At 35.7% G+C, this 25575-nt stretch overlaps 1 protein-coding gene across 1 annotated transcript in view; it reads right to left on the reverse strand.

Annotated features, from left to right (window-relative positions):
* Positions 1 to 424: 424 nt before the first annotated feature.
* The window catches only part of LOC125235749 (head-specific guanylate cyclase), a 164892-nt gene continuing 139741 nt past the window's right edge, over positions 425 to 25575 (reverse strand). The window contains exons 13-14 of the mRNA XM_048142332.1: positions 2318 to 2459; positions 425 to 752 (exon numbers count right to left, since the gene is read on the reverse strand). Coding sequence (XP_047998289.1) covers positions 678 to 752; positions 2318 to 2459 — 217 coding nt within the window. The 3' untranslated portion in view covers positions 425 to 677. The remainder of the gene's footprint in view (positions 753 to 2317; positions 2460 to 25575) is intronic.

The raw sequence follows: 25575 nt of genomic DNA on the forward strand, positions 1-25575 counted from the left end.
GTCTTGTCATGCTCATAACTTACCGATATTTGAAATATATTGCTTGATAACCTTTACCAAAAATACACTCAAAATAATTTTTATAGATCGCTGATGTTGGTTTAAGAAGTACAGTCTACAGCTTAATCTGTTGCTTATGCCCAAGCCAGTGTTATTCTGCATGAAACCCGCTTTGAAGCTCAAAAGTAATAGGTATATTATTATTACTTAGCAACTACATCGCTGAAGGCTAAATTTTCCTAAGATTTTTATTCATTTAATAAAAAAACGCTTCATTTTGGGCGCGGCGCTGCGTGTGTTCAACATTATTTTTTAATCTGTGCTGTAACGCGCCTTTTCATGCAAATTTCTTTTGATGTAGATTCCCTGAATACTGAAATTAAATATTCTTTAGATACTTATTGCATTAATTAAGCGAAAATGGTTAGCCAATGGCAGTAGCGATTTTGCGTTTATTCCATTTTATTAAACAATTTAAAGTAATTTTATTTTTGCTACGGGCAATGAAGTTTCGTACTAGCTAAATGAACAGGTATTTTATGTTTTTCATGTTTTCGTTTTTTACACAATATGCTAGTTTGTCTGACTAAAAATGTATACTGAATCCACGTACTATAAACATGAATATACAGTGACATAATTAAACTCCTAAATCCTTGTTGTTCAGTTTACCTCGACTAAGTAGGCTCCTCGGTGACATCTTTCGTTTGCGCAATCCCGAAATCTTTCAATGCGTCCTCTATATGTTTGACCTGTCAAAGAAAACAAATTACTCAACTTCCAAAGTTACAAAGAATGGTTTTAACTTAGCAGCTCTTGGGAACGAGCCGAGGTTTTTGGGCGATTTTCTGACGTGATTTAGGTTCGGGACATTAGCAGAACAATGGGCAAGGAAAACTTAGATAATTTCAATGGCGACCCTAAAGTTTGATATTGACTTTATTCAGCCACAGATTAAATATATTTAAGGGCGGAAATTAGCCCATAAAATAAAACATCTCTTTCCCATCACGGGACAATGGTGTTCCGGACCTTTGGAGAGGCATGCGCGGAGCCGAAGCCAACACGTAGATACACTTTTGACACTTTAATTAAATGTACACTGAGCGGATGCTGCCCTTGCCCATGTTATGAGACGCACGCAGAGGCAGCACCCGCCAGGGTGTAAGGAATAAATACTATATTAGCTAAAATAATAACATATACTCTGTCAAACAAGTCTGTCACGTAAGAACAAAGAAAACTATAGGTATCCTTTTCTCTAGCACCCTACAGAAAAGGATGCATATAGTTTTCTTTGTTCTTATTTACTGACAGACTTGTTTGACAGAGTATAAATCAAATCACACGGGCAATTTCACAAAATGTTGTATGTGTTTACGTAAATGGTAAACGCTCGATTAATTTGTATGAATAAATAATTTTGTACTCCCATAGAGCTTTTCGTGAAAAATGTAATTGATCAAAGCCAAAATTTTACAGTTTCTGTATAAGTTTTTCACGGCAAATATTATTAATGAAATAGTACATTACATCAGAGGCCGGGAAAATGAGGATTTCCGGCCAAGTGGGTATATACGGCCGAGCGAGCGTGCGAGCGAGGTCGGTTAGGGATACGAGGCCGGGAATCCGTTTTCACGCCGAGGCATGTATAGTGCTTTTCTCAAACATACAATGAAATAAAAAAAATGCTCTAAAGGACAATATTTTATAAAAAAAAGTTACTTTGAAGGCCTAGGCCTGAAAAATAATATGAAATCCCTTTACAGTCCTCTCGAGTTGTTGCGCCCAAAAAGCGATACTTCCCAGCCCATTTTAAGGAACGTAAAGACAATATTTCATTGCATGTTTGAGAAAATCGTGTTTATTTAAATGAAAATAGAGTAAGAGTAAAAGCATCTTAACAAACAGCCAAACATACAGGGTGACTTAGGAGACGTCAGTAGGATCAACTCAATGGATTCAGCAAGTTATAAACTACATCTAGTTTTTTTTCGATATTAAAATCTGTTTATTATTAGTTGGGTAAAAGTTATTGTTTTATTTTTTTCTAACAAAGAGTTCCAAACAGAATAAAAGTCTGATTAATTTACGTAAATATGACCAAGAATGATCTTCTAAATTTTAGTGAGCACATAGACTCCTTTATCCCATTTATTTAAGTTACAAATTACAAGAAGAAGGTAACTTGTCATATTAGACAGGCATTACCAACCTAATTTGTAACTTGCAACTTTGAAAAATGTGTCAAGTGTCATAAATCAACCTGTATGTCAACATCACAAAAAGTCAATTCAAAAGCGAAAAAGCGAGTTACCTGCGGCGCGGCCGGGTCTGTTCCAGGGTGGTTGTACTTGTGTAGGAAATAACACGTTCCCGGGATGTCCTTGGGGAACGAATTGGGGAGACACGACCGTTCCCGGGGCTCCATCTCGAAGCCCGGGAATTTAATCAGCCACCTGCGAAAAGTTTAGTTGAGAATATGTTCTTATGGTTTATCGTTTTGACTTCAATTGCTTTTATATTCCTACTTGCTTTTTCCGCGTACTAATCTAATCTTGTTTTCCCATACAAACTTTGGACCCCCATTTCACCCCCTTAGGAGGTGAATTTTAAAAATCCTTTCTAAGTGCTCCTCTACACCTTATAAGGAACCTAAGTGCCAAATTTGGAATCTCAAGAACCAGCGGTCTCGGCTGTGCTGTTGATATGTCAGTCAGTCAGTCAGTCAGTTTCTTCTTTTATATATTTAGATTGGAAGGCAAAGCAGAGTGACATGTAGAGTTTGGTGAGTATACCGGGCGTTTCCTGTAATATTAGTTCAGCATTAAAAATATAACTATTTTTTTAATGCTTAATTTAAAAGAAATAATTTACTTTGAATTAGAAAATATGAAATCTAAAAGACTTCGTTATGTCTAATCAGTTACTGAACAATTTATTTTTCAAAGTTAAAGCCTGACCAGAAATATATGGACTACGCGCCATCTTGCGGAATTTCATTACAACTATTTTCTTCATTTTAAACTGAACTGTCACCGCATACATCAGAATAACGGCGCCCTCCTGCCGGCGTATCATGCTGCCAATTTATCACTTATCCACGTGGATAAGACATCAGTCACTCTCACACTGACATACTTGCTAAAGCGTGACGGATGCTTTATCCACGTGGATAAGTGATAAAATTGGCAGCATGATACGCCGGCTGATATGTTTCTGGTGAGGCTTTACTGAAAATAAGTTTTAATTATTTACGTGTTATAAGGAACACCCGGTATTTCCAATCAGACAGTGCGTTATGCACTGATTATGGTAGTAGTAGTAGTAGTAGTAGTAGTAAACACTTTATTATACAGAACAAATTACATGTACAGACAATTATTATAACGGTTAAATTATGTACAAAGGCGAGCTTATCCTTTTAAGGGATGTCTTCCAGCTATGGTTTTAATAGACCTTGTTTTGGAGTTGCCTATTACTCTGTAAGTGATGTAATGGTAGGTATGAGTATAAAAGTTTTTTTTTATGAGGAACAGGTAAATTCTTTGACCACAATCTCACCAGATGGACAGTGGCGATGCAGTCTAGGATGAAGCATGTTTACCCAAAGAATGTCTATTCACTCTTGATTTTAAAAAACATACATTTCTTTAATCCTATCGTCTCAAGTGATCCAGTAAAAGTATGATCTTCATTCAGCTTTACTTTTCATAGATATTGAGGAGGCCTACTTCTACTATCGATGATCAAAGTCAAGACAGAATGCGAGTAAGAACTAATAACGGAGCAAGAACCACTACAGCGAGTTTTTAGAATACGTTTCTCGACAGCGAGAATGTTACGGAAATACAGGGTGAAAATATTTAGAAACGAGTATTTTTCTTTTTTTTTACCGTTTTTTTGTGGTTAATCTTTGATTTCGTTGTAGTTTTAGTATAGTATAACATTTTTTAAAGATATTTAAAATAGTAAATGTTACAAATTTTAGTTTTAACAGTAAGCCTATTTATAATTTAAAAAAAAATAACTATTACAATTTAAAAAAAATACTAATTTATTTTTCTGATTATCTTTAAAAGATGTTAATAATATTATTATAAAATCAAAAAGAAATCAAAAATTAAGCACAAAAACCCGTAAAAAAATGTCTCTTTTGTCGCTTACACCAGGGACATTCAATCGTCAATTGTTGATAAAGAAAGAAAAACGTTTCAGTTAACGATTTAATTTCATCCTATATTTGTAATTTTTGGTGCTAGTAAGTATACAATGTATACATACATATAACCGTCTGGGGCAAGGAGGATGTAATACGGGCAAGAAGAAAAGCCCATACAAAAAAGAGTACCCCTGAAATGTATGGACCTTTTAGGCTTAAAACTAGATGGCGCTGTTTCGCAGCCTGGAAGTGACCAAAATCATATTTACCCCAAATATTTTTGCGTGTTTTTATTTATTATAAGAACAAATGATATGCTTCTTTATTTTAATATCATGATATGACGTCAATACACATTAAAAAAAATTATAGGCATCATCAGTGTAGTTATGATAGTACCTATTTAATAGGTGGCGCTAAAAATTCGAGGTACGATTCTTTGTACATTGTAAATCCATACTAATATTATAAATGGGAAAGTACCCGTGTTTGTATGTTTGTCCGTCTTTCACGGCAAAACGGACCGACAAATTGACGTGATGTTTTAAGTGGAGATAGTTGAAGGGATGGAGAGTGACATAGGCTACTTTTTGTCTCTTTCTAAAGCGTGCGAAGCCGCGGGCAAAAGCTAGTCCTATATAAATTATCCTTGATCTGGGGGCACCGTTCACTGTCTGTACGAGTAGTAAAATGAATGTCGTTTTCCCTGAAGTTTTCACTAAAGCAAAGTCACATGGTAGGGGCTCAGGTATGCTGGAGTTAGATTGAACTTTTTGTTCGGCAGTGATACGCAATCTAGTTCGATGCGTGGGTTTCTTTGTTTTGAAGTCTTTGTTATTGCCTTTGGGAGTGTTTTGTACGGAGTTGTGTCTCGATATATTTATTCGTAGTATGTTGTATTAACGCGATTCTGGTTTTAGGGTGTACGGAGAAATCAATTAATTATTGAATTTGTTTTGGAAGGTCGAAATAGTTGTAGAAAAACATCCGTTTAAGTATAAATTTATTTACACGTTAGGTACACTTAAGTAGGCTAACTCCTCGTAGGTAGTAGTAATAGGCTTAGATACGGGGCCGTGCGTGGGAGTTTTAATCTATTGTTTTTGGGACTACCTCTACATTCCTAATGACGTTTGTTCGAAAATCACTTGGCCTAACTCATTTGGCCGAATTATGAAATGCCTAACGCTCTTTTGGCCTAACGATCATTTGGCATAATTTAAATTTTGCCCCAAAAATGACATCACCCAGAACCGATTCGCTGTTAGAAAGGTTTAGGTTAGGTTAGAACTGTGACCTCACACAAATCCGAATCGCTTCTAAAAAAGTGGGTTTTAACGGCGTTAGGCGAAACAATATTAGGACATTTAAATTAGGCCAAATGATCATTATGCCAAAAAATATTAGGCGATCTAAAAATCGAAGAAAAAACTTTAGGAATCTAGATATACATCCATTGTTTTTAAATGTCAAGGTCACTTTTTAATAACACAAATTCAAAAGCATCATAAGAGGGGATAAATAAAGCACGCGGGCTAAAATCGTACGCACGGTTGAAATGCGCAAAAAATTACTTGATTTTTTTAAAGAAAGTCCTAAAACTGATGAAATTCCTTAACTTGCATTGACGGAAGATTAAACTCAAGCGCATTTCTACATACGAACATATTTCAAATGGCAAGAGCAATTAAACGAAACCATCGGAATCAAGAGACACTCTGTTTGAGGAGCACAGTGCACGAGTATTTGCGGTCGCTTATCGTGTCGGACTGTTTATCTTGTCACCTCATCTCGTCAACGTGTAACAGGGGGTACCATGAGTGCTCGCCTCAGCTACTATAGCTGTGATAACAGGACTATGGAGTAGTTATCTGTATAATAATTATACAATGACGTGATGGCCAGAAAAAATAGTTATTTGTTATACAAGGGGGCAAAGTTGTATTTTAACGCCGAGTGTGGAATTGAAAAACGAGCAAGCGAAAGGATTCTATAGTTGAACCACGAGCGAAGCGAGTGGTTCGAGAATAGAATCCTGAGCTTGCGAGTTTTTCAACACACGAGAAGTAAAATACATTTGCACTCGTGTGTAACACAAAACTTTTCCCCTCACTATAGCGAGGAAAGTACAACGCAAAAAACGCGTCTATCACTGCTTTCAGTAGTTCCACAGGTCGTAAAACATCTTCATCACTACATAAACCCACTTTTATCAATTTTAAAGCAGAAAATTTGCCTCTATTCAAGGTCAAATTACTTTATCCACTAGTGGATAAAATGCGTTTTTACCCGCTGGTATTAAAGGACAAAACACGTGTTTCCGAGCTAGTGAGGGGAAAATATAATTAATTCGACAACGTGTCGGATATTCAAGATATTTATGACTAATTTTGACCACGTAAGTGCGTTTTCACATTATCCGATCCGATATCTGATGTCGGAACGATATCCCATACATTACAGGCACCATCTTGGATTTTTTCCATTGAAATCCTTCCGACTTCCGATATCGGATTGGATAATGTGAAAACGGACTAAGGCTGATGTATAAGACAAAAAGGAACAAAACAATTTTATCATGATTTTAAAGACAACATATTGAGCCGTTTCGAGTAGGCTGTTACGTGGATGGTACAAAATGAAACACAGAACACTACCAATTAATCAATGGAATCAGGCGTTACTTTGTAGGAATCCATGATAGTCAAAATCCGCATACAACTTTACCAATTTTAAAGAGAAAATCAGCAAATGAATTCCTTTGTTTTAACTCAACTGTAACCTTTAAATAAAAGCACTCATCCCCTACATGAGCAGTGAGCATCCACATGACGAGAGCTTTTAAATTAAGCCATCAGAATGAAGAGGCACTCTGTTCGAGGGACCCTGAATGCACTCAGAGTATTTGCGGTGGCTCCTGGTGTTGGACTTGTAACAGACCGACCTCTACAGTCAATAATTTAACGTTTTAATTCAGTTAGATAATTTAACTTGTCAATATTGAATTTCGCGCGTTATCTTGGGATTGTAGACGAGACGCTCAATTGAACGCCATCTATGAATGGTGTAGGGAACTATTAGGTCGATTCGTTTTGATTCATTATTTGCTACCCTGCGGAATTTACGTAAACATTTAAAATAAATTATTTAATCTAATCTTTGTTCAACAAAATAATTACTGATCTGAAAATATTGGACATTTCTGTTTTACTGACTTTCTTATTAAAGTTATGCCGGGAGATCGATTAAATTGCGCGGGAAACTATAACCACCAATCTTATGTTAGCATCGAAGATATTGACCAATCAGGACACGGTATTTTGATAAGACCGATGAGGGATTGGTGAAAAACAACAGGGGGAAGCGGATGTAAGACCGAGTGAGGAATCGTTAAGAGAGAAGGCATAAAACAAAGGAAAAGGAGATTTTAGGGGCTTTTTCCGTCGGCAGAGCGTCGAGACAGTAGGGAATTCTGTGAGTGTTAGTTTGTAAGGAAAACGTGTAATAAGCTTGTTCACAGATACGAGGTCTAGCATCCGCCATCAGAAGATTCAAAGGATGAAGAAAACCAACGGCTGTGACGGGCGAGACATTGCATGCGGCATGTCGTGGCAAACTGAGCGTTGGCGCGAAAGACAGCATCATGCCGCCATGAGGTTTCAAAAGAGCTACGTTTCACTGGTTCCGGGGTTACTGTGAGTGTTCAGGTTCCTTATCTATTTCTTTTACAGCACACCATCTGTAAGATCTGGGTCACTGTTGAATAGTCTGCAGCCATGTCGGTTGAAATGTAAGTTACATAGTTAACTATGGGCGTAAATATCTACGTGCTACCTATTATCTTCGTGAGGAATTCCAAAGACAGCGTGGCTATCGAGGCAGCTTCCACAACGACTACTTATCATTAGCGTCATGATTACTGAGTATTCAGTATTCTTAAACCTGAAGGCATGCTGACCGAGACACGTCATATAGTCCTAACATGGGCGTGAGTATCTAATTGCTATCGCCTTGTGAGGGAGACTAGGACAGAGCTTGTGTCAAAGATGGACGGCACATGGTTGGGGCTTCTACATTCACGTGGGCGAGTGGAGCCACGTAAGTCTACCTACCACGAGGTGGACGTGACATTGGATAACACTGGCATGGTACGTTAATTTAAATATTTAGTTGTTGGTTGTTATTCAACTTTGTGCATACCCATAGGTTATAATGACCGCGTACTTATTAGTAAGATCATATATTGTTCGTATGGTTTCATAAGTAGAATTCGTAGTAGCATAAACAAAACATAATGGGCGTAGTGAAAACGGAACGTAATATTTGTCTTGAATGAATGGCGGGTAGTTCCATAGGTCACGTTAGCTTATACCTTGTATTTTGCAATAAATTAAATCTTGTTGATTGTTTTAGTTTGCCAGCTATGCTATAACGTTCGAAGTGAATATTCTCAGTTTAGTTAGATTTTTTAACAGTGTAACGGATACTTGTTTGTGTTTTGACGATTTATAAATAATATACGTGGGTCGGAGTTCGGGAACGATTATGAAGAGTGAACGTATTATTGGGTTAGTGCGTACAATCGGAGTTGAAAGTAAGTCTCAAAGTCATCATTATCCTCCTTGCGTTATCTCGGCATTTGCCACGGCTCATGGGAGCTTGGGGTCCGCTTTGACAAATAATCCCAAGATTTGGCGTAGGCACTAGTTTCACGGAAGTAAGTTTCAACGTCATCATTATCCTCTTTGCGTTATTTCTGCATTTGCCACGGCTCATGGGAGCTTGGGGTCCGCCTTGACAACTAATCCCAAGATTTGGCGTAGTCACTAGTTTCACGGAAGTAAGTTTCAACGTCTTCATTATCCTCTTTGCGTTATCTCGGCATTTGCCACGGCTCATGGGAGCTTGGGGTCCGCTTTGACAACTAATCTCAAGATTTGTCGTAGGCACTAGTTTCACGGAAGTAAGTTTCAACGTCATCATTATCCTCCTTGCGTTATCTCGGCATTTGCCACGGCTCATGGGAGCTTAGGGTCCGCTTTGACAACTAATCCCAAGATTTGGCGTAGGCACTGGTTTCACGGAAGTAAGTCTCAAAGTATGTATGTTTATAGTAGTCTGTCCCTTATACGCGTAGAAGCTGTAGAGGAATAGTACTATCATAAAAACCGGTCATGTATTTGCAACCTTTTTAGTATTACTAGCGATATGATTACCCGCGTGATTTTGTAATATTTACCAGGGTTTGTAGAAGTAAATTGCAATCATGTGTGTGTTATATTTGGTAATATGTTGTAGAGTAGGTGTCTATATAGTTACGTGTACAGATACGGTAGAAGTAGATAGTCTATAAATAGCGGCAGTATGCTTGCAGCTTGCAGCCTTCTGGTGCTACTAGTGATTTGTTTATCTGCGTGATTTTATAATGGTTACGACATAATTATTACATTCAATTTGATTATAGAACTGAGTAGTGGATGTATGGTTTTCGGTGGTTTACTTAAATTGTAGATGTGTCCGATAAAGTTTTAGGTATCGTTAAGTTGTTTCATTCAAACGTCCATAAATTTATCAAGTAGTTACTTTAATCGTAATATCACCTAATATAAATAAACGTAAATAAATAGTACCTATATTAGGATTTGAAATAAACGGACGTTGTAGGTAATTGCAATCCTTTATTTACTATATTATTTAAATTGTTTATTTCTCAAATTCTCGGTCCATGGGCGAGGAGAATCGACGAGCAGCTCTGTCAGTGGATTACAAGTTCTCCATTCTACCAGTTTATCGTCGAGGCCTTGAGGACCCTTCTACATGGACATGCGAGGATGTTCCTGGGCGCTCCAGCCTGCGTCACGTCATCGTCCTCTTGGCCCGCCCACAAAATACATCAGGCCAAGGTTCTCCCCGTCGGCATCTACCCAAGGCGCCGTGACTAGGACGGGCAAATGCAAAATGGAGTATTACCGAAGACAATACAAACGGTGCGTTGGTTCTGAATTGATATTTATCTTAATCATGATTGATTTGATTTCATATTTTGTGTAAAAATTGACATACTCCCCTAGGTCGTCATACTGAGCATAATCTAAGCCTGGATCGTGCTGTAAACGGTAATTTATTATTTCATTAATTAAGAGAAGTAATTTAATATTGAGGTCCCTTTTAAGGTATGATTATAATTTTAATTAAATATCGAAATGGTGATCACTCTAGGGTGTAAAGGCAATTTCCGTATTCTTAACAATCTTGAGTTTATTACAATGTGCAGTATTTATAGGATTTTCCTTTGATTTTAATCGGCACTATCAAATTATTAAACCAATAAAATAAAACAAACAAATAAATATTATGGTACACGTTTACAGGTTGACTAGTCCCAGTAAGCTGAAGGATTGCCTTGGGGGTACTCAAGACAATATATATATAAATACTTACATACATAGAAAATATCCCTGACTCAAGAACAAATATTTAGATATGTTATAAACATAATTATATTTCTATTTCCGGTTCACGAGCGGTTGCGGGTGCGAGCCTGATGCCATCGGCGACATGCAGAGTTTACTACGGCGCTACAACGGGCCTCCTCTGCCACGAGCCACGACGGGCGTCAGACGTAGGCTCCTTTACGACGAGCTACGTGCGAGTCACTCCGTCTCCATCGTCATGAGCCGTGAGATCTTCGGGCAGCCGTCAACCCGACGCTATAAGTCCATACGGTGACTTAGATGATTTGCTTACTTGCGTAATAATTATATTGCGTGTTCCCAAATTTTAGGCGTGGTAGTTTTGATGTTAGGTACGTTTTATTTACTTAAAATTATTAAATTGATTGCGGCATATTTGTTTAAGATTAAGACACGTGTTAAGCAAATTTGTATATTTCCATTATTGCGGTTCAGCCACACACGTATTTATTAATGATAATTATTGATTTACATGTCTAGTCATTGACTGTGAAAGTAGACGTTTCTCATGACAAATGAAGTTATTCCTGACTCTATTTTTGATATTACGAGACCTTTTGATTATCTGGTAAAGCCATCTGTTTGATAATTAATAATATTTGACACCTACTTAATGATCATGATAACGTATTCATTTTAGATGTAAGATGTTAGGTACCATATAGTTATGTAGGCGTTTATCCAAATATATTTTGCATCCAAGTTCTAATATAACAACTCGCATTTATTTCACTATAAGAACAATATTCAAATACACACGAGTACATACATAGCTTCAAGCTATTCATATATCTATATTTTGCACACGTTAATTCAGCTTTGGCTGGTTGCGAATCATGAATCATTTGCAGTGCATTCAATGACATCGCTAAGGTGTAATGTTATATTTATTATTAACGCATCATTCATTAAACAGATTGGCATAGATATCTATGGTCTTACGTAAAATTCAATTTCGAGTCAGCATGATTCGCAAACAGCTATTATGCTATGAAATTCAGGAGTCATGAAATGCTATTGTGGGTGTGATATTCGATCATTCGAATTTTATACGTACCCAATTCACGTGTCATTTTCAATCAAGTCATTCGTGCGGCCGTTACGTTCATTTGAAATAATATTATATTTATTTGCTAATTTGTAGTTGTTGAGACCGGTCACAGTGGCTTTATTATACATGTGGCTGTTTCGACAATGAGGTAATTTTAGTTATATCTGGAACTGTCTTCATATTGACTTATTCCAGCTATGACAAAGGTTTCGGTACTACCCAAATTTATATTCATGTAATATTAAGCTGAGCGATGGTTCTAGTCCAGGTTGAGGAAATACGAACCATGTGTTTTATTATAGGGCCCCCGTCTCTGTTTCATTGAAGAGGGCTTCTCCTCAGGTCCCATCCCCACTGAAAGTAATCCTTGAAAAGGGAGGGCTACGGTGGAGTAACACGTGTAGCGGAGCTGCTAAGTATCTTGTTTGTAGTAATCTTATGATTCATACAAAACGTTTACTGGCCTTCCCTCTAACTATAGAGACGCGTGTGATCATGGAGAATTATATGATCTTTTATCGGACTCTGGTCGGATACCACACATCAAAGCCGTCTAGAACCTATGAGAGATTATTAACCTCCCGTGGACGATAATTGTGTATTGTCGTTTACCGGTACAAGTCGTCTAAGACTCCTTTATATATTAAACAACTATATATTTTATATGGATGAGATAGTCTTGTATCGGGGCCAATGATAATATAAATTGTTGGAGGAGCGCTAACCCCTTTACCTCTTCAATAAAACTCAATTATTACTGAGTCTTGGTTTGGCCATACCTCGGTAATGAGGACAAAAATTAGTCAGTAAGATATTTAGTATGATTCAACCTGGAATTAGGCCTGTATTGAAAATGCTTGGCATTTTTGTGGTAATGGGTAATTTAATCAAATCCTTTTCCACTGGCTTTTATTTGTATTATTTCGATAATTCTAAATGATTTTCAGTACTTGTATCTGTAAAGAAATAAAGAATGGGTGGTTTCAGGACGTTGTCGGTCAGTTTTATATCATTGCTGTGTTTATAGTCTCTCTTGGACACTATTTGTCGATTAACTATCTACTGTACTCGCTACTGTATTCACATGAGGCACTTTCACGAAAAAAAAAAAAGGGTTTAGGGTTCATACTGAAACGTATTATAGCCAATTACACGTCTAAAAATACTCGGACAGTCGAGTAAATGGCGAATTCATTATGGTTGCATGATCGATATTATTACCCAAGGGTTTGCAAAATTATGCAAGTTACTATGTAACATACACCCGGGCTAGGTAGGGCCCATAATGATTGTATTTGTATGTAATATATTTCTGGTAGCGTGTGGAGTGCTTCATGTAGGACTTTGGTTGACATAGTTGTCTATAGAGGTGACGTATGCATAGTAATTTTATAAGAATCACAGCCTGGCCTTTCAGTGAATTGCAAACAACTATTCTTTGTACATAATATACAATTATAGTCTGAGTTACAAAAGCCAGATCCCTACCCAACCAACCAAGTCTAAACTATATATATATATTTTCATGATATATTTTGTTTGATCAATATAAGCGTGCTATAGATGTTAATAAAAACATCATGTCTAAATCACGTTTATAGATACTGGTCTTGTTTATCTTATGGTTAAAAAACCAGACTGAAAATCCCACAATAGCATTTTATAAGCAGGAATAATGGTTTATAATATTATTATTTTTGTCCTCGAATTTCATGAAATATCATGAAATTCCGTATTAACGTCTTATTCAACTGGCTTAATTTAATAAATAGTCGTATTTTAATTTTGCGTGATGTTACAGATGCATAATGAAATGGCTGATCTCATGATATCAAGGGCAACGCTTATATCATTGTCTTGTTTATGATCGTTTATGGGTGCTCATGTCATATACTTACTTATTTGGTCCCGGTTTCAGTACTCTTTAGTCTGAACCTTACGTGACGTAGTCCATGTAGACGACGCGGGTCTACGGTATTGCAGACGATGCGGGTCCAAGTGACTATAATACCATGCGTATGGATGCGTTCACGTAGGGGCTTGCGGCTAGACATATTTGTAGTACCCATAATAACGACTTATGCATGATAATTTTATGAGATTTCAAAGCTTGCCTGAACGTTGACTGCAACCAGCTATTTTATTTATTGATATAAATGAATATTAATTTAGTCATAAGCCAGATTTACCTGTCAGGTTTATTGATCTTATAACATAATATGTTATTTAACTTGAATCTCAACAAACATATTTTACATATCTCAATTTATCTCTAAATTTCACTATCGTTCAACAGTGTTTATAAACAAATATTTTAACCAAACACCATTAATAACTTTCATTATTATCATGGTTTTCTAATTATTAAATTATAAACAACAAAATCTTTTTATATACTTCTAGTTGCGTTAATTATGCCATTCATTTAGAAATATTTAGTTCTATATTTGTCTGTAATTAATAGATAATTTAGATCACTTTAAGGATACGAATTATGCTTGTTGGAACATATCACTGGTTGTATCACTAACATGTCTCACACACCTCAGGAGCTTTGGCTACTACTTAACATAACGTTAGTCTATATTACCCTAGATGATTTTGCCATACATTGTTTGTGTATTTTAATATGCTTTACTTCTTTATCCGTAACATATTTTATTATGCTTGTGTACAGGTTAAACTTGGGCAGTCAGGTTTTTGTTTCCGTCTACTTTTCCTGACGTAGGGACTTGGCCCTAGTAATGAAGGCGGTGTATTCAAGTAGATCCTAGTCAGATTTAATTGAATACAGAGTTATAGTAATTATTTTCTGATAAAAATATAAATGGTTATAGATACAATAAATCGAAATGTTTTAGTATCTAATCTTTTGTTTATTTTATACTCCACCCTCGTAGCTTACACCCTAATTATTATAGGTTCAACTTTTAGTTAATGGTAAGTATTAAAGCTTGAGTAGAGTCAATAATTTTATTGAAGTAGCTTTTATTATTTCTTTGAGCTTACCCTGGGTAAGACGTTACAATATGGTTTAGGCCGTGTCCAGGATAATAACATTTTATTTATTTTGTTTTCGTGCCTTTCATTAGGCACAATTTGATGTTCGTGCAATGGTCTGAGGTCTAAAGTGAGATATGTTATGTGGTTGTACTGTGTTCTAACAAGCATTTTCTTTTCAGATCTTATATCCTAATATTAATTTGGGATGAATACTGTCTTCCGTTTTGATATGTTTTGCACTGAATTTTATGTTTCCTTTTTCACAGATGGATGTTCTTCCAAGTTATTTTATAATGATATGTGTTTATTTCAGAATTCTGTTAGTTTTAGTAGAAAATTCGCCATTTTATTTATTTTATTCCGTTGATTTGCAGCATCATTTTATTGATTAATTTATCATTAAATTATTATAGAACTGGAAAAGTCGGTAGTGGAAATAAAAGGAAAGAATAACTTTTGTAACGGTTGCTAATTAGAATTCTATACATTTTTACATTTCTTTTTCAACGAGTTTCGCCTATTTACCTTAATCGTAGGATAATTATTTTAGTAGATTCCTAAATTCTTTCTTTTTTGCTCAATTCAAAGTATTTCTTTCATCGAAAAAAAAAATATTTTAATGTTATCAGTAGAATCTCCAAATAATTTGTTTTTGCTTAGTTAGTAAAAAAAAAAAAAATAAATAAAAAAAAATAAAAAAAAAAAAACTTTGTATTAGTATACTAGCGACAATTACTGAATCTGCTATTATATTGTGTGTGATAATACAATTTATTACTTTCAGCGATAATGGTTTTGTTGGTAAGTTCTTATGTTAGTTATCTTGAATGTGTAAAATTATATATTTCTTTCATTTAATTGATTATTCTGTACATAGTTTCCAACGCATTTCATTTATTGATTAATTTAAATTAATTGTTAAAATTAGTTCATGCCTCTACTCCCTTTATCGAGTTTTTAGAACAAGATATTTAACTAGTTTCTTCTAGACGGTTTATTTAAATTCATATGGGAACTTTTGTCTTTTCTATTCATATTTTTGATTAGATTTTAGTCTCATTTTACATTAAGTCAGAATTCCAAGTGTCTTCTACACGATGTCTTTTACATTCAGGAGTTCAGCATACATATGTTTTCAAACTTATCGTGTATTTATTATTATTTTGTAAAAAAAAAAGGGAGATATCTTGAGCTTCATGTTATTAATTTAAGGTCCGTATCGTGGGTTAGTTGTTATTGAATCTTAACGTGTCTACTTCTTTCTAGGTTGTTAAATTAATTCATAATATAAACTAAATAAAATTGAACGTATATTTCATATTTGTCCCACTTTCTAGGATAGTTCTGTAGGTATTTATATTATTTTGCTCCATTTTTTTTATTTTTGAGTTTGGCTCATTACAAGTTAAACTAAGAAACAAATCACTTTTTATTAATGATTTTATATTATGTATTTCATTCACGTGGCACTGCTCACTCCGCGAGCCTCTTTTAATTAGTTTTATATTTAACTGTCTATCATTATTAATTCTATATTATCTAACTGTCATTTTAATTCAATATTCTTTGGGTTCTTCATCTACGTCGGAACTTTTAACAGTTGTTACCTTATCATGTTTGTCATAGTCTAAAATTTACTATTCAAAATTAATAATGCATATATATAGACTTCTTCTTGCATTCTACATAGTTTATATCAGGACCTACATAGACGCCAATACATCTATTTTCATTGTTAATTTTGTTGTAAGTGGGGTTGTTGGTTAAATTTAGCAATTTTATTTTGTATTGGATTTTGTTGATAAAGGTAAAACAGTACTTAAGAGTCATTAGGGATAAGTCTTTTGTATCTATGCTTATAAAAAATAAAATAAAAAGTAAATTAAATTAAATCCATTACATAATATCATCAACTTAAATTGATTTCTTTCGTAAAATACGATGTTGATTCTTACTTCCAGCATTTCCAATTAAAATAGATTATATAGTATTTAAAATAGGTTGATCTATATTAATTACCAAATTATGTTCATCGTCGTACATTTTAGTTTTGTAAAATATAACAATTAGTTTCCATTTGTTCCAAATTTTAATTCTTTATTTTGCTTTGCGTTTAAAATTCTGTGTATTTTAGGTTAATTATATTCCCTTCACCAATTTTAGTTCTTAATAATATTTTGTAATGGGGTTTTTCTCTACATTATTCATTACTAATAGTCAGAATAGAGCGACATAGCGGAATCACGGTTAATTCGATTTCCTGTATAGTCCGGCTCCAGCAACTGTTTGTTTTCATATAATTGTCCTCGATTATTACGTCTCGCGTCCCATTTAAAACATCATTTAAAACTTATTGAGACTTAAACAAACAGAGTAGGTTTCATCAGATTCTATTTTATAATTAATATTTTGAAGTGATCATGTGATTTAGTGTGTTCGGTTTTAGTACCTCGTTCGGTTTAATTTCAATAAAATAAATTAAAGTGGGTTGACCTTCGTTACGTTACTAAATTTGTTTTAAAGATCTCTAGCATATATTTCTTTTATCAAGTCACATTATGTAGCTCGTTGCTATCTAGATATTACTTGCGATGTCAGTTGTTATATGAAGTTAGTATTATTACTCCGGTAAACTTCGTAAATATACTAAGGGCGATTGTAACAGACCGACCTCTACAGTCAATAATTTAACGTTTTAATTCAGTTAGATAATTTAACTTGTCAATATTGAATTTCGCGCGTTATCTTGGGATTGTAGACGAGACGCTCAATTGAACGCCATCTATGAATGGTGTAGGGAACTATTAGGTTGATTCGTTTTGATTCATTATTTGCTACCCTGCGGAATTTACGTAAACATTTAAAATAAATTATTTAATCTAATCTTTGTTCAACAAAATAATTACTGATCTGAAAATATTGGACATTTCTGTTTTACTGACTTTCTTATTAAAGTTATGCCGGGAGATCGATTAAATTGCGCGGGAAACTATAACCACCAATCTTATGTTAGCATCGAAGATATTGACCAATCAGGACACGGTATTTTGATAAGACCGATGAGGGATTGGTGAAAAACAACAGGGGAAGCGGATGTAAGACCGAGTGAGGAATCGTTAAGAGAGAAGGCATAAAACAAAGGAAAAGGAGATTTTAGGGGCTTTTTCCGTCGGCAGAGCGTCGAGACAGTAGGGAATTCTGTGAGTGTTAGTTTGTAAGGAAAACGTGTAATAAGCTTGTTCACAGATACGAGGTCTAGCATCCGCCATCAGAAGATTCAAAGGATGAAGAAAACCAACGGCTGTGACGGGCGAGACATTGCATGCGGCATGTCGTGGCAAACTGAGCGTTGGCGCGAAAGACAGCATCATGCCGCCATGAGGTTTCAAAAGAGCTACGTTTCACTGGTTCCGGGGTTACTGTGAGTGTTCAGGTTCCTTATCTATTTCTTTTACAGCACACCATCTGTAAGATCTGGGTCACTGTTGAATAGTCTGCAGCCATGTCGGTTGAAATGTAAGTTACATAGTTAACTATGGGCGTAAATATCTACGTGCTACCTATTATCTTCGTGAGGAATTCCAAAGACAGCGTGGCTATCGAGGCAGCTTCCACAACGACTACTTATCATTAGCGTCATGATTACTGAGTATTCAGTATTCTTAAACCTGAAGGCATGCTGACCGAGACACGTCATATAGTCCTAACATGGGCGTGAGTATCTAATTGCTATCGCCTTGTGAGGGAGACTAGGACAGAGCTTGTGTCAAAGATGGACGGCACATGGTTGGGGCTTCTACATTCACGTGGGCGAGTGGAGCCACGTAAGTCTACCTACCACGAGGTGGACGTGACATTGGATAACACTGGCATGGTACGTTAATTTAAATATTTAGTTGTTGGTTGTTATTCAACTTTGTGCATACCCATAGGTTATAATGACCGCGTACTTATTAGTAAGATCATATATTGTTCGTATGGTTTCATAAGTAGAATTCGTAGTAGCATAAACAAAACATAATGGGCGTAGTGAAAACGGAACGTAATATTTGTCTTGAATGAATGGCGGGTAGTTCCATAGGTCACGTTAGCTTATACCTTGTATTTTGCAATAAATTAAATCTTGTTGATTGTTTTAGTTTGCCAGCTATGCTATAACGTTCGAAGTGAATATTCTCAGTTTAGTTAGATTTTTTAACAGTGTAACGGATACTTGTTTGTGTTTTGACGATTTATAAATAATATACGTGGGTCGGAGTTCGGGAACGATTATGAAGAGTGAACGTATTATTGGGTTAGTGCGTACAATCGGAGTTGAAAGTAAGTCTCAAAGTCATCATTATCCTCCTTGCGTTATCTCGGCATTTGCCACGGCTCATGGGAGCTTGGGGTCCGCTTTGACAAATAATCCCAAGATTTGGCGTAGGCACTAGTTTCACGGAAGTAAGTTTCAACGTCATCATTATCCTCTTTGCGTTATTTCTGCATTTGCCACGGCTCATGGGAGCTTGGGGTCCGCCTTGACAACTAATCCCAAGATTTGGCGTAGTCACTAGTTTCACGGAAGTAAGTTTCAACGTCTTCATTATCCTCTTTGCGTTATCTCGGCATTTGCCACGGCTCATGGGAGCTTGGGGTCCGCTTTGACAACTAATCTCAAGATTTGTCGTAGGCACTAGTTTCACGGAAGTAAGTTTCAACGTCATCATTATCCTCCTTGCGTTATCTCGGCATTTGCCACGGCTCATGGGAGCTTAGGGTCCGCTTTGACAACTAATCCCAAGATTTGGCGTAGGCACTGGTTTCACGGAAGTAAGTCTCAAAGTATGTATGTTTATAGTAGTCTGTCCCTTATACGCGTAGAAGCTGTAGAGGAATAGTACTATCATAAAAACCGGTCATGTATTTGCAACCTTTTTAGTATTACTAGCGATATGATTACCCGCGTGATTTTGTAATATTTACCAGGGTTTGTAGAAGTAAATTGCAATCATGTGTGTGTTATATTTGGTAATATGTTGTAGAGTAGGTGTCTATATAGTTACGTGTACAGATACGGTAGAAGTAGATAGTCTATAAATAGCGGCAGTATGCTTGCAGCTTGCAGCCTTCTGGTGCTACTAGTGATTTGTTTATCTGCGTGATTTTATAATGGTTACGACATAATTATTACATTCAATTTGATTATAGAACTGAGTAGTGGATGTATGGTTTTCGGTGGTTTACTTAAATTGTAGATGTGTCCGATAAAGTTTTAGGTATCGTTAAGTTGTTTCATTCAAACGTCCATAAATTTATCAAGTAGTTACTTTAATCGTAATATCACCTAATATAAATAAACGTAAATAAATAGTACCTATATTAGGATTTGAAATAAACGGACGTTGTAGGTAATTGCAATCCTTTATTTACTATATTATTTAAATTGTTTATTTCTCAAATTCTCGGTCCATGGGCGAGGAGAATCGACGAGCAGCTCTGTCAGTGGATTACAAGTTCTCCATTCTACCAGTTTATCGTCGAGGCCTTGAGGACCCTTCTACATGGACATGCGAGGATGTTCCTGGGCGCTCCAGCCTGCGTCACGTCATCGTCCTCTTGGCCCGCCCACAAAATACATCAGGCCAAGGTTCTCCCCGTCGGCATCTACCCAAGGCGCCGTGACTAGGACGGGCAAATGCAAAATGGAGTATTACCGAAGACAATACAAACGGTGCGTTGGTTCTGAATTGATATTTATCTTAATCATGATTGATTTGATTTCATATTTTGTGTAAAAATTGACATACTCCCCTAGGTCGTCATACTGAGCATAATCTAAGCCTGGATCGTGCTGTAAACGGTAATTTATTATTTCATTAATTAAGAGAAGTAATTTAATATTGAGGTCCCTTTTAAGGTATGATTATAATTTTAATTAAATATCGAAATGGTGATCACTCTAGGGTGTAAAGGCAATTTCCGTATTCTTAACAATCTTGAGTTTATTACAATGTGCAGTATTTATAGGATTTTCCTTTGATTTTAATCGGCACTATCAAATTATTAAACCAATAAAATAAAACAAACAAATAAATATTATGGTACACGTTTACAGGTTGACTAGTCCCAGTAAGCTGAAGGATTGCCTTGGGGGTACTCAAGACAATATATATATAAATACTTACATACATAGAAAATATCCCTGACTCAAGAACAAATATTTAGATATGTTATAAACATAATTATATTTCTATTTCCGGTTCACGAGCGGTTGCGGGTGCGAGCCTGATGCCATCGGCGACATGCAGAGTTTACTACGGCGCTACAACGGGCCTCCTCTGCCACGAGCCACGACGGGCGTCAGACGTAGGCTCCTTTACGACGAGCTACGTGCGAGTCACTCCGTCTCCATCGTCATGAGCCGTGAGATCTTCGGGCAGCCGTCAACCCGACGCTATAAGTCCATACGGTGACTTAGATGATTTGCTTACTTGCGTAATAATTATATTGCGTGTTCCCAAATTTTAGGCGTGGTAGTTTTGATGTTAGGTACGTTTTATTTACTTAAAATTATTAAATTGATTGCGGCATATTTGTTTAAGATTAAGACACGTGTTAAGCAAATTTGTATATTTCCATTATTGCGGTTCAGCCACACACGTATTTATTAATGATAATTATTGATTTACATGTCTAGTCATTGACTGTGAAAGTAGACGTTTCTCATGACAAATGAAGTTATTCCTGACTCTATTTTTGATATTACGAGACCTTTTGATTATCTGGTAAAGCCATCTGTTTGATAATTAATAATATTTGACACCTACTTAATGATCATGATAACGTATTCATTTTAGATGTAAGATGTTAGGTACCATATAGTTATAGGCGTTTATCCAAATATATTTTGCATCCAAGTTCTAATATAACAACTCGCATTTATTTCACTATAAGAACAATATTCAAATACACACGAGTACATACATAGCTTCAAGCTATTCATATATCTATATTTTGCACACGTTAATTCAGCTTTGGCTGGTTGCGAATCATGAATCATTTGCAGTGCATTCAATGACATTGCTAAGGTGTAATGTTATATTTATTATTAACGCATCATTCATTAAACAGATTGGCATAGATATCTATGGTCTTACGTAAAATTCAATTTCGAGTCAGCATGATTCGCAAACAGCTATTATGCTATGAAATTCAGGAGTCATGAAATGCTATTGTGGGTGTGATATTCGATCATTCGAATTTTATACGTACCCAATTCACGTGTCATTTTCAATCAAGTCATTCGTGCGGCCGTTACGTTCATTTGAAATAATATTATATTTATTTGCTAATTTGTAGTTGTTGAGACCGGTCACAGTGGCTTTATTATACATGTGGCTGTTTCGACAATGAGGTAATTTTAGTTATATCTGGAACTGTCTTCATATTGACTTATTCCAGCTATGACAAAGGTTTCGGTACTACCCAAATTTATATTCATGTAATATTAAGCTGAGCGATGGTTCTAGTCCAGGTTGAGGAAATACGAACCATGTGTTTTATTATAGGGCCCCCGTCTCTGTTTCATTGAAGAGGGCTTCTCCTCAGGTCCCATCCCCACTGAAAGTAATCCTTGAAAAGGGAGGGCTACGGTGGAGTAACACGTGTAGCGGAGCTGCTAAGTATCTTGTTTGTAGTAATCTTATGATTCATACAAAACGTTTACTGGCCTTCCCTCTAACTATAGAGACGCGTGTGATCATGGAGAATTATATGATCTTTTATCGGACTCTGGTCGGATACCACACATCAAAGCCGTCTAGAACCTATGAGAGATTATTAACCTCCCGTGGACGATAATTGTGTATTGTCGTTTACCGGTACAAGTCGTCTAAGACTCCTTTATATATTAAACAACTATATATTTTATATGGATGAGATAGTCTTGTATCGGGGCCAATGATAATATAAATTGTTGGAGGAGCGCTAACCCCTTTACCTCTTCAATAAAACTCAATTATTACTGAGTCTTGGTTTGGCCATACCTCGGTAATGAGGACAAAAATTAGTCAGTAAGATATTTAGTATGATTCAACCTGGAATTAGGCCTGTATTGAAAATGCTTGGCATTTTTGTGGTAATGGGTAATTTAATCAAATCCTTTTCCACTGGCTTTTATTTGTATTATTTCGATAATTCTAAATGATTTTCAGTACTTGTATCTGTAAAGAAATAAAGAATGGGTGGTTTCAGGACGTTGTCGGTCAGTTTTATATCATTGCTGTGTTTATAGTCTCTCTTGGACACTATTTGTCGATTAACTATCTACTGTACTCGCTACTGTATTCACATGAGGCACTTTCACGAAAAAAAAAAAGGGTTTAGGGTTCATACTGAAACGTATTATAGCCAATTACACGTCTAAAAATACTCGGACAGTCGAGTAAATGGCGAATTCATTATGGTTGCATGATCGATATTATTACCCAAGGGTTTGCAAAATTATGCAAGTTACTATGTAACATACACCCGGGCTAGGTAGGGCCCATAATGATTGTATTTGTATGTAATATATTTCTGGTAGCGTGTGGAGTGCTTCATGTAGGACTTTGGTTGACATAGTTGTCTATAGAGGTGACGTATGCATAGTAATTTTATAAGAATCACAGCCTGGCCTTTCAGTGAATTGCAAACAACTATTCTTTGTACATAATATACAATTATAGTCTGAGTTACAAAAGCCAGATCCCTACCCAACCAACCAAGTCTAAACTATATATATATATTTTCATGATATATTTTGTTTGATCAATATAAGCGTGCTATAGATGTTAATAAAAACATCATGTCTAAATCACGTTTATAGATACTGGTCTTGTTTATCTTATGGTTAAAAAACCAGACTGAAAATCCCACAATAGCATTTTATAAGCAGGAATAATGGTTTATAATATTATTATTTTTGTCCTCGAATTTCATGAAATATCATGAAATTCCGTATTAACGTCTTATTCAACTGGCTTAATTTAATAAATAGTCGTATTTTACTTTTGCGTGATGTTACAGATGCATAATGAAATGGCTGATCTCATGATATCAAGGGCAACGCTTATATCATTGTCTTGTTTATGATCGTTTATGGGTGCTCATGTCATATACTTACTTATTTGGTCCCGGTTTCAGTACTCTTTAGTCTGAACCTTACGTGACGTAGTCCATGTAGACGGCGGGTCTACGGTATTGCAGACGATGCGGGTCCAAGTGACTATAATACCATGCGTATGGATGCGTTCACGTAGGGGCTTGCGGCTAGACATATTTGTAGTACCCATAATAACGACTTATGCATGATAATTTTATGAGATTTCAAAGCTTGCCTGAACGTTGACTGCAACCAGCTATTTTATTTATTGATATAAATGAATATTAATTTAGTCATAAGCCAGATTTACCTGTCAGGTTTATTGATCTTATAACATATTAATATGTTATTTAACTTGAATCTCAACAAACATATTTTACATATCTCAATTTATCTCTAAATTTCACTATCGTTCAACAGTGTTTATAAACAAATATTTTAACCAAACACCATTAATAACTTTCATTATTATCATGGTTTTCTAATTATTAAATTATAAACAACAAAATCTTTTTTATATACTTCTAGTTGCGTTAATTATGCCATTCATTTAGAAATATTTAGTTCTATATTTGTCTGTAATTAATAGATAATTTAGATCACTTTAAGGATACGAATTATGCTTGTTGGAACATATCACTGGTTGTATCACTAACATGTCTCACACACCTCAGGAGCTTTGGCTACTACTTAACATAACGTTAGTCTATATTACCCTAGATGATTTTGCCATACATTGTTTGTGTATTTTAATATGCTTTACTTCTTTATCCGTAACATATTTTATTATGCTTGTGTACAGGTTAAACTTGGGCAGTCAGGTTTTTGTTTCCGTCTACTTTTCCTGACGTAGGGACTTGGCCCTAGTAATGAAGGCGGTGTATTCAAGTAGATCCTAGTCAGATTTAATTGAATACAGAGTTATAGTAATTATTTTCTGATAAAAATATAAATGGTTATAGATACAATAAATCGAAATGTTTTAGTATCTAATCTTTTGTTTATTTTATACTCCACCCTCGTAGCTTACACCCTAATTATTATAGGTTCAACTTTTAGTTAATGGTAAGTATTAAAGCTTGAGTAGAGTCAATAATTTTATTGAAGTAGCTTTTATTATTTCTTTGAGCTTACCCTGGGTAAGACGTTACAGACTGGACTGTTCATCTCATTGCTTGTCGAGTGTTTGCCTCACCAATAATTAGATGGTAGTGTACTAGAGTATACCTAATAGATAAAAGTAAGATAACGGATCCACTGAAAATCAGCGGTTTGGCTTGCCGTGGCAATTAGCACGCCTAACGAAGACATTTAACTGTCCGTCGGCGGAAATAAGAAATAGTTGTAGGGAATGGTGTTCTAATCCACATACTCAAAGTACTGATGGGTAGGGGAGGAGCTAACGGGTGGAGATGGAGGGGGGTGTAAAGGTCCCTTTTTTTAGTTTTTCGCGAATAACTCTTAAACTGTGGCACATAGCAAAAAATGTTTTGAAACACAAGTAATCTTCATAAAATTCTCTACAAAAAAGTCTTATACACTTTTTATCTGGGACCAATCGTTCATGTGATATGGAAGGGAAAATATGGACAATAAAGGAATAAACTCATTTGTTTATGAACAATACGTTTACTCTTATAGAGACGCGGTAGCGTGTCAAGCCAGGTTCAAGTAACAAAAGTAGCAAGCAGCACCGTGTGTAATATTACACGAACCGTTTGGAGCCACATTTGACCCCCTTCGAACTCAAAAACTATTTCAC

Source organism: Leguminivora glycinivorella, chromosome 18, assembly GCF_023078275.1.
Source record: "Leguminivora glycinivorella isolate SPB_JAAS2020 chromosome 18, LegGlyc_1.1, whole genome shotgun sequence".
NCBI classification, from domain to species: Eukaryota; Metazoa; Arthropoda; class Insecta; order Lepidoptera; family Tortricidae; genus Leguminivora; species Leguminivora glycinivorella.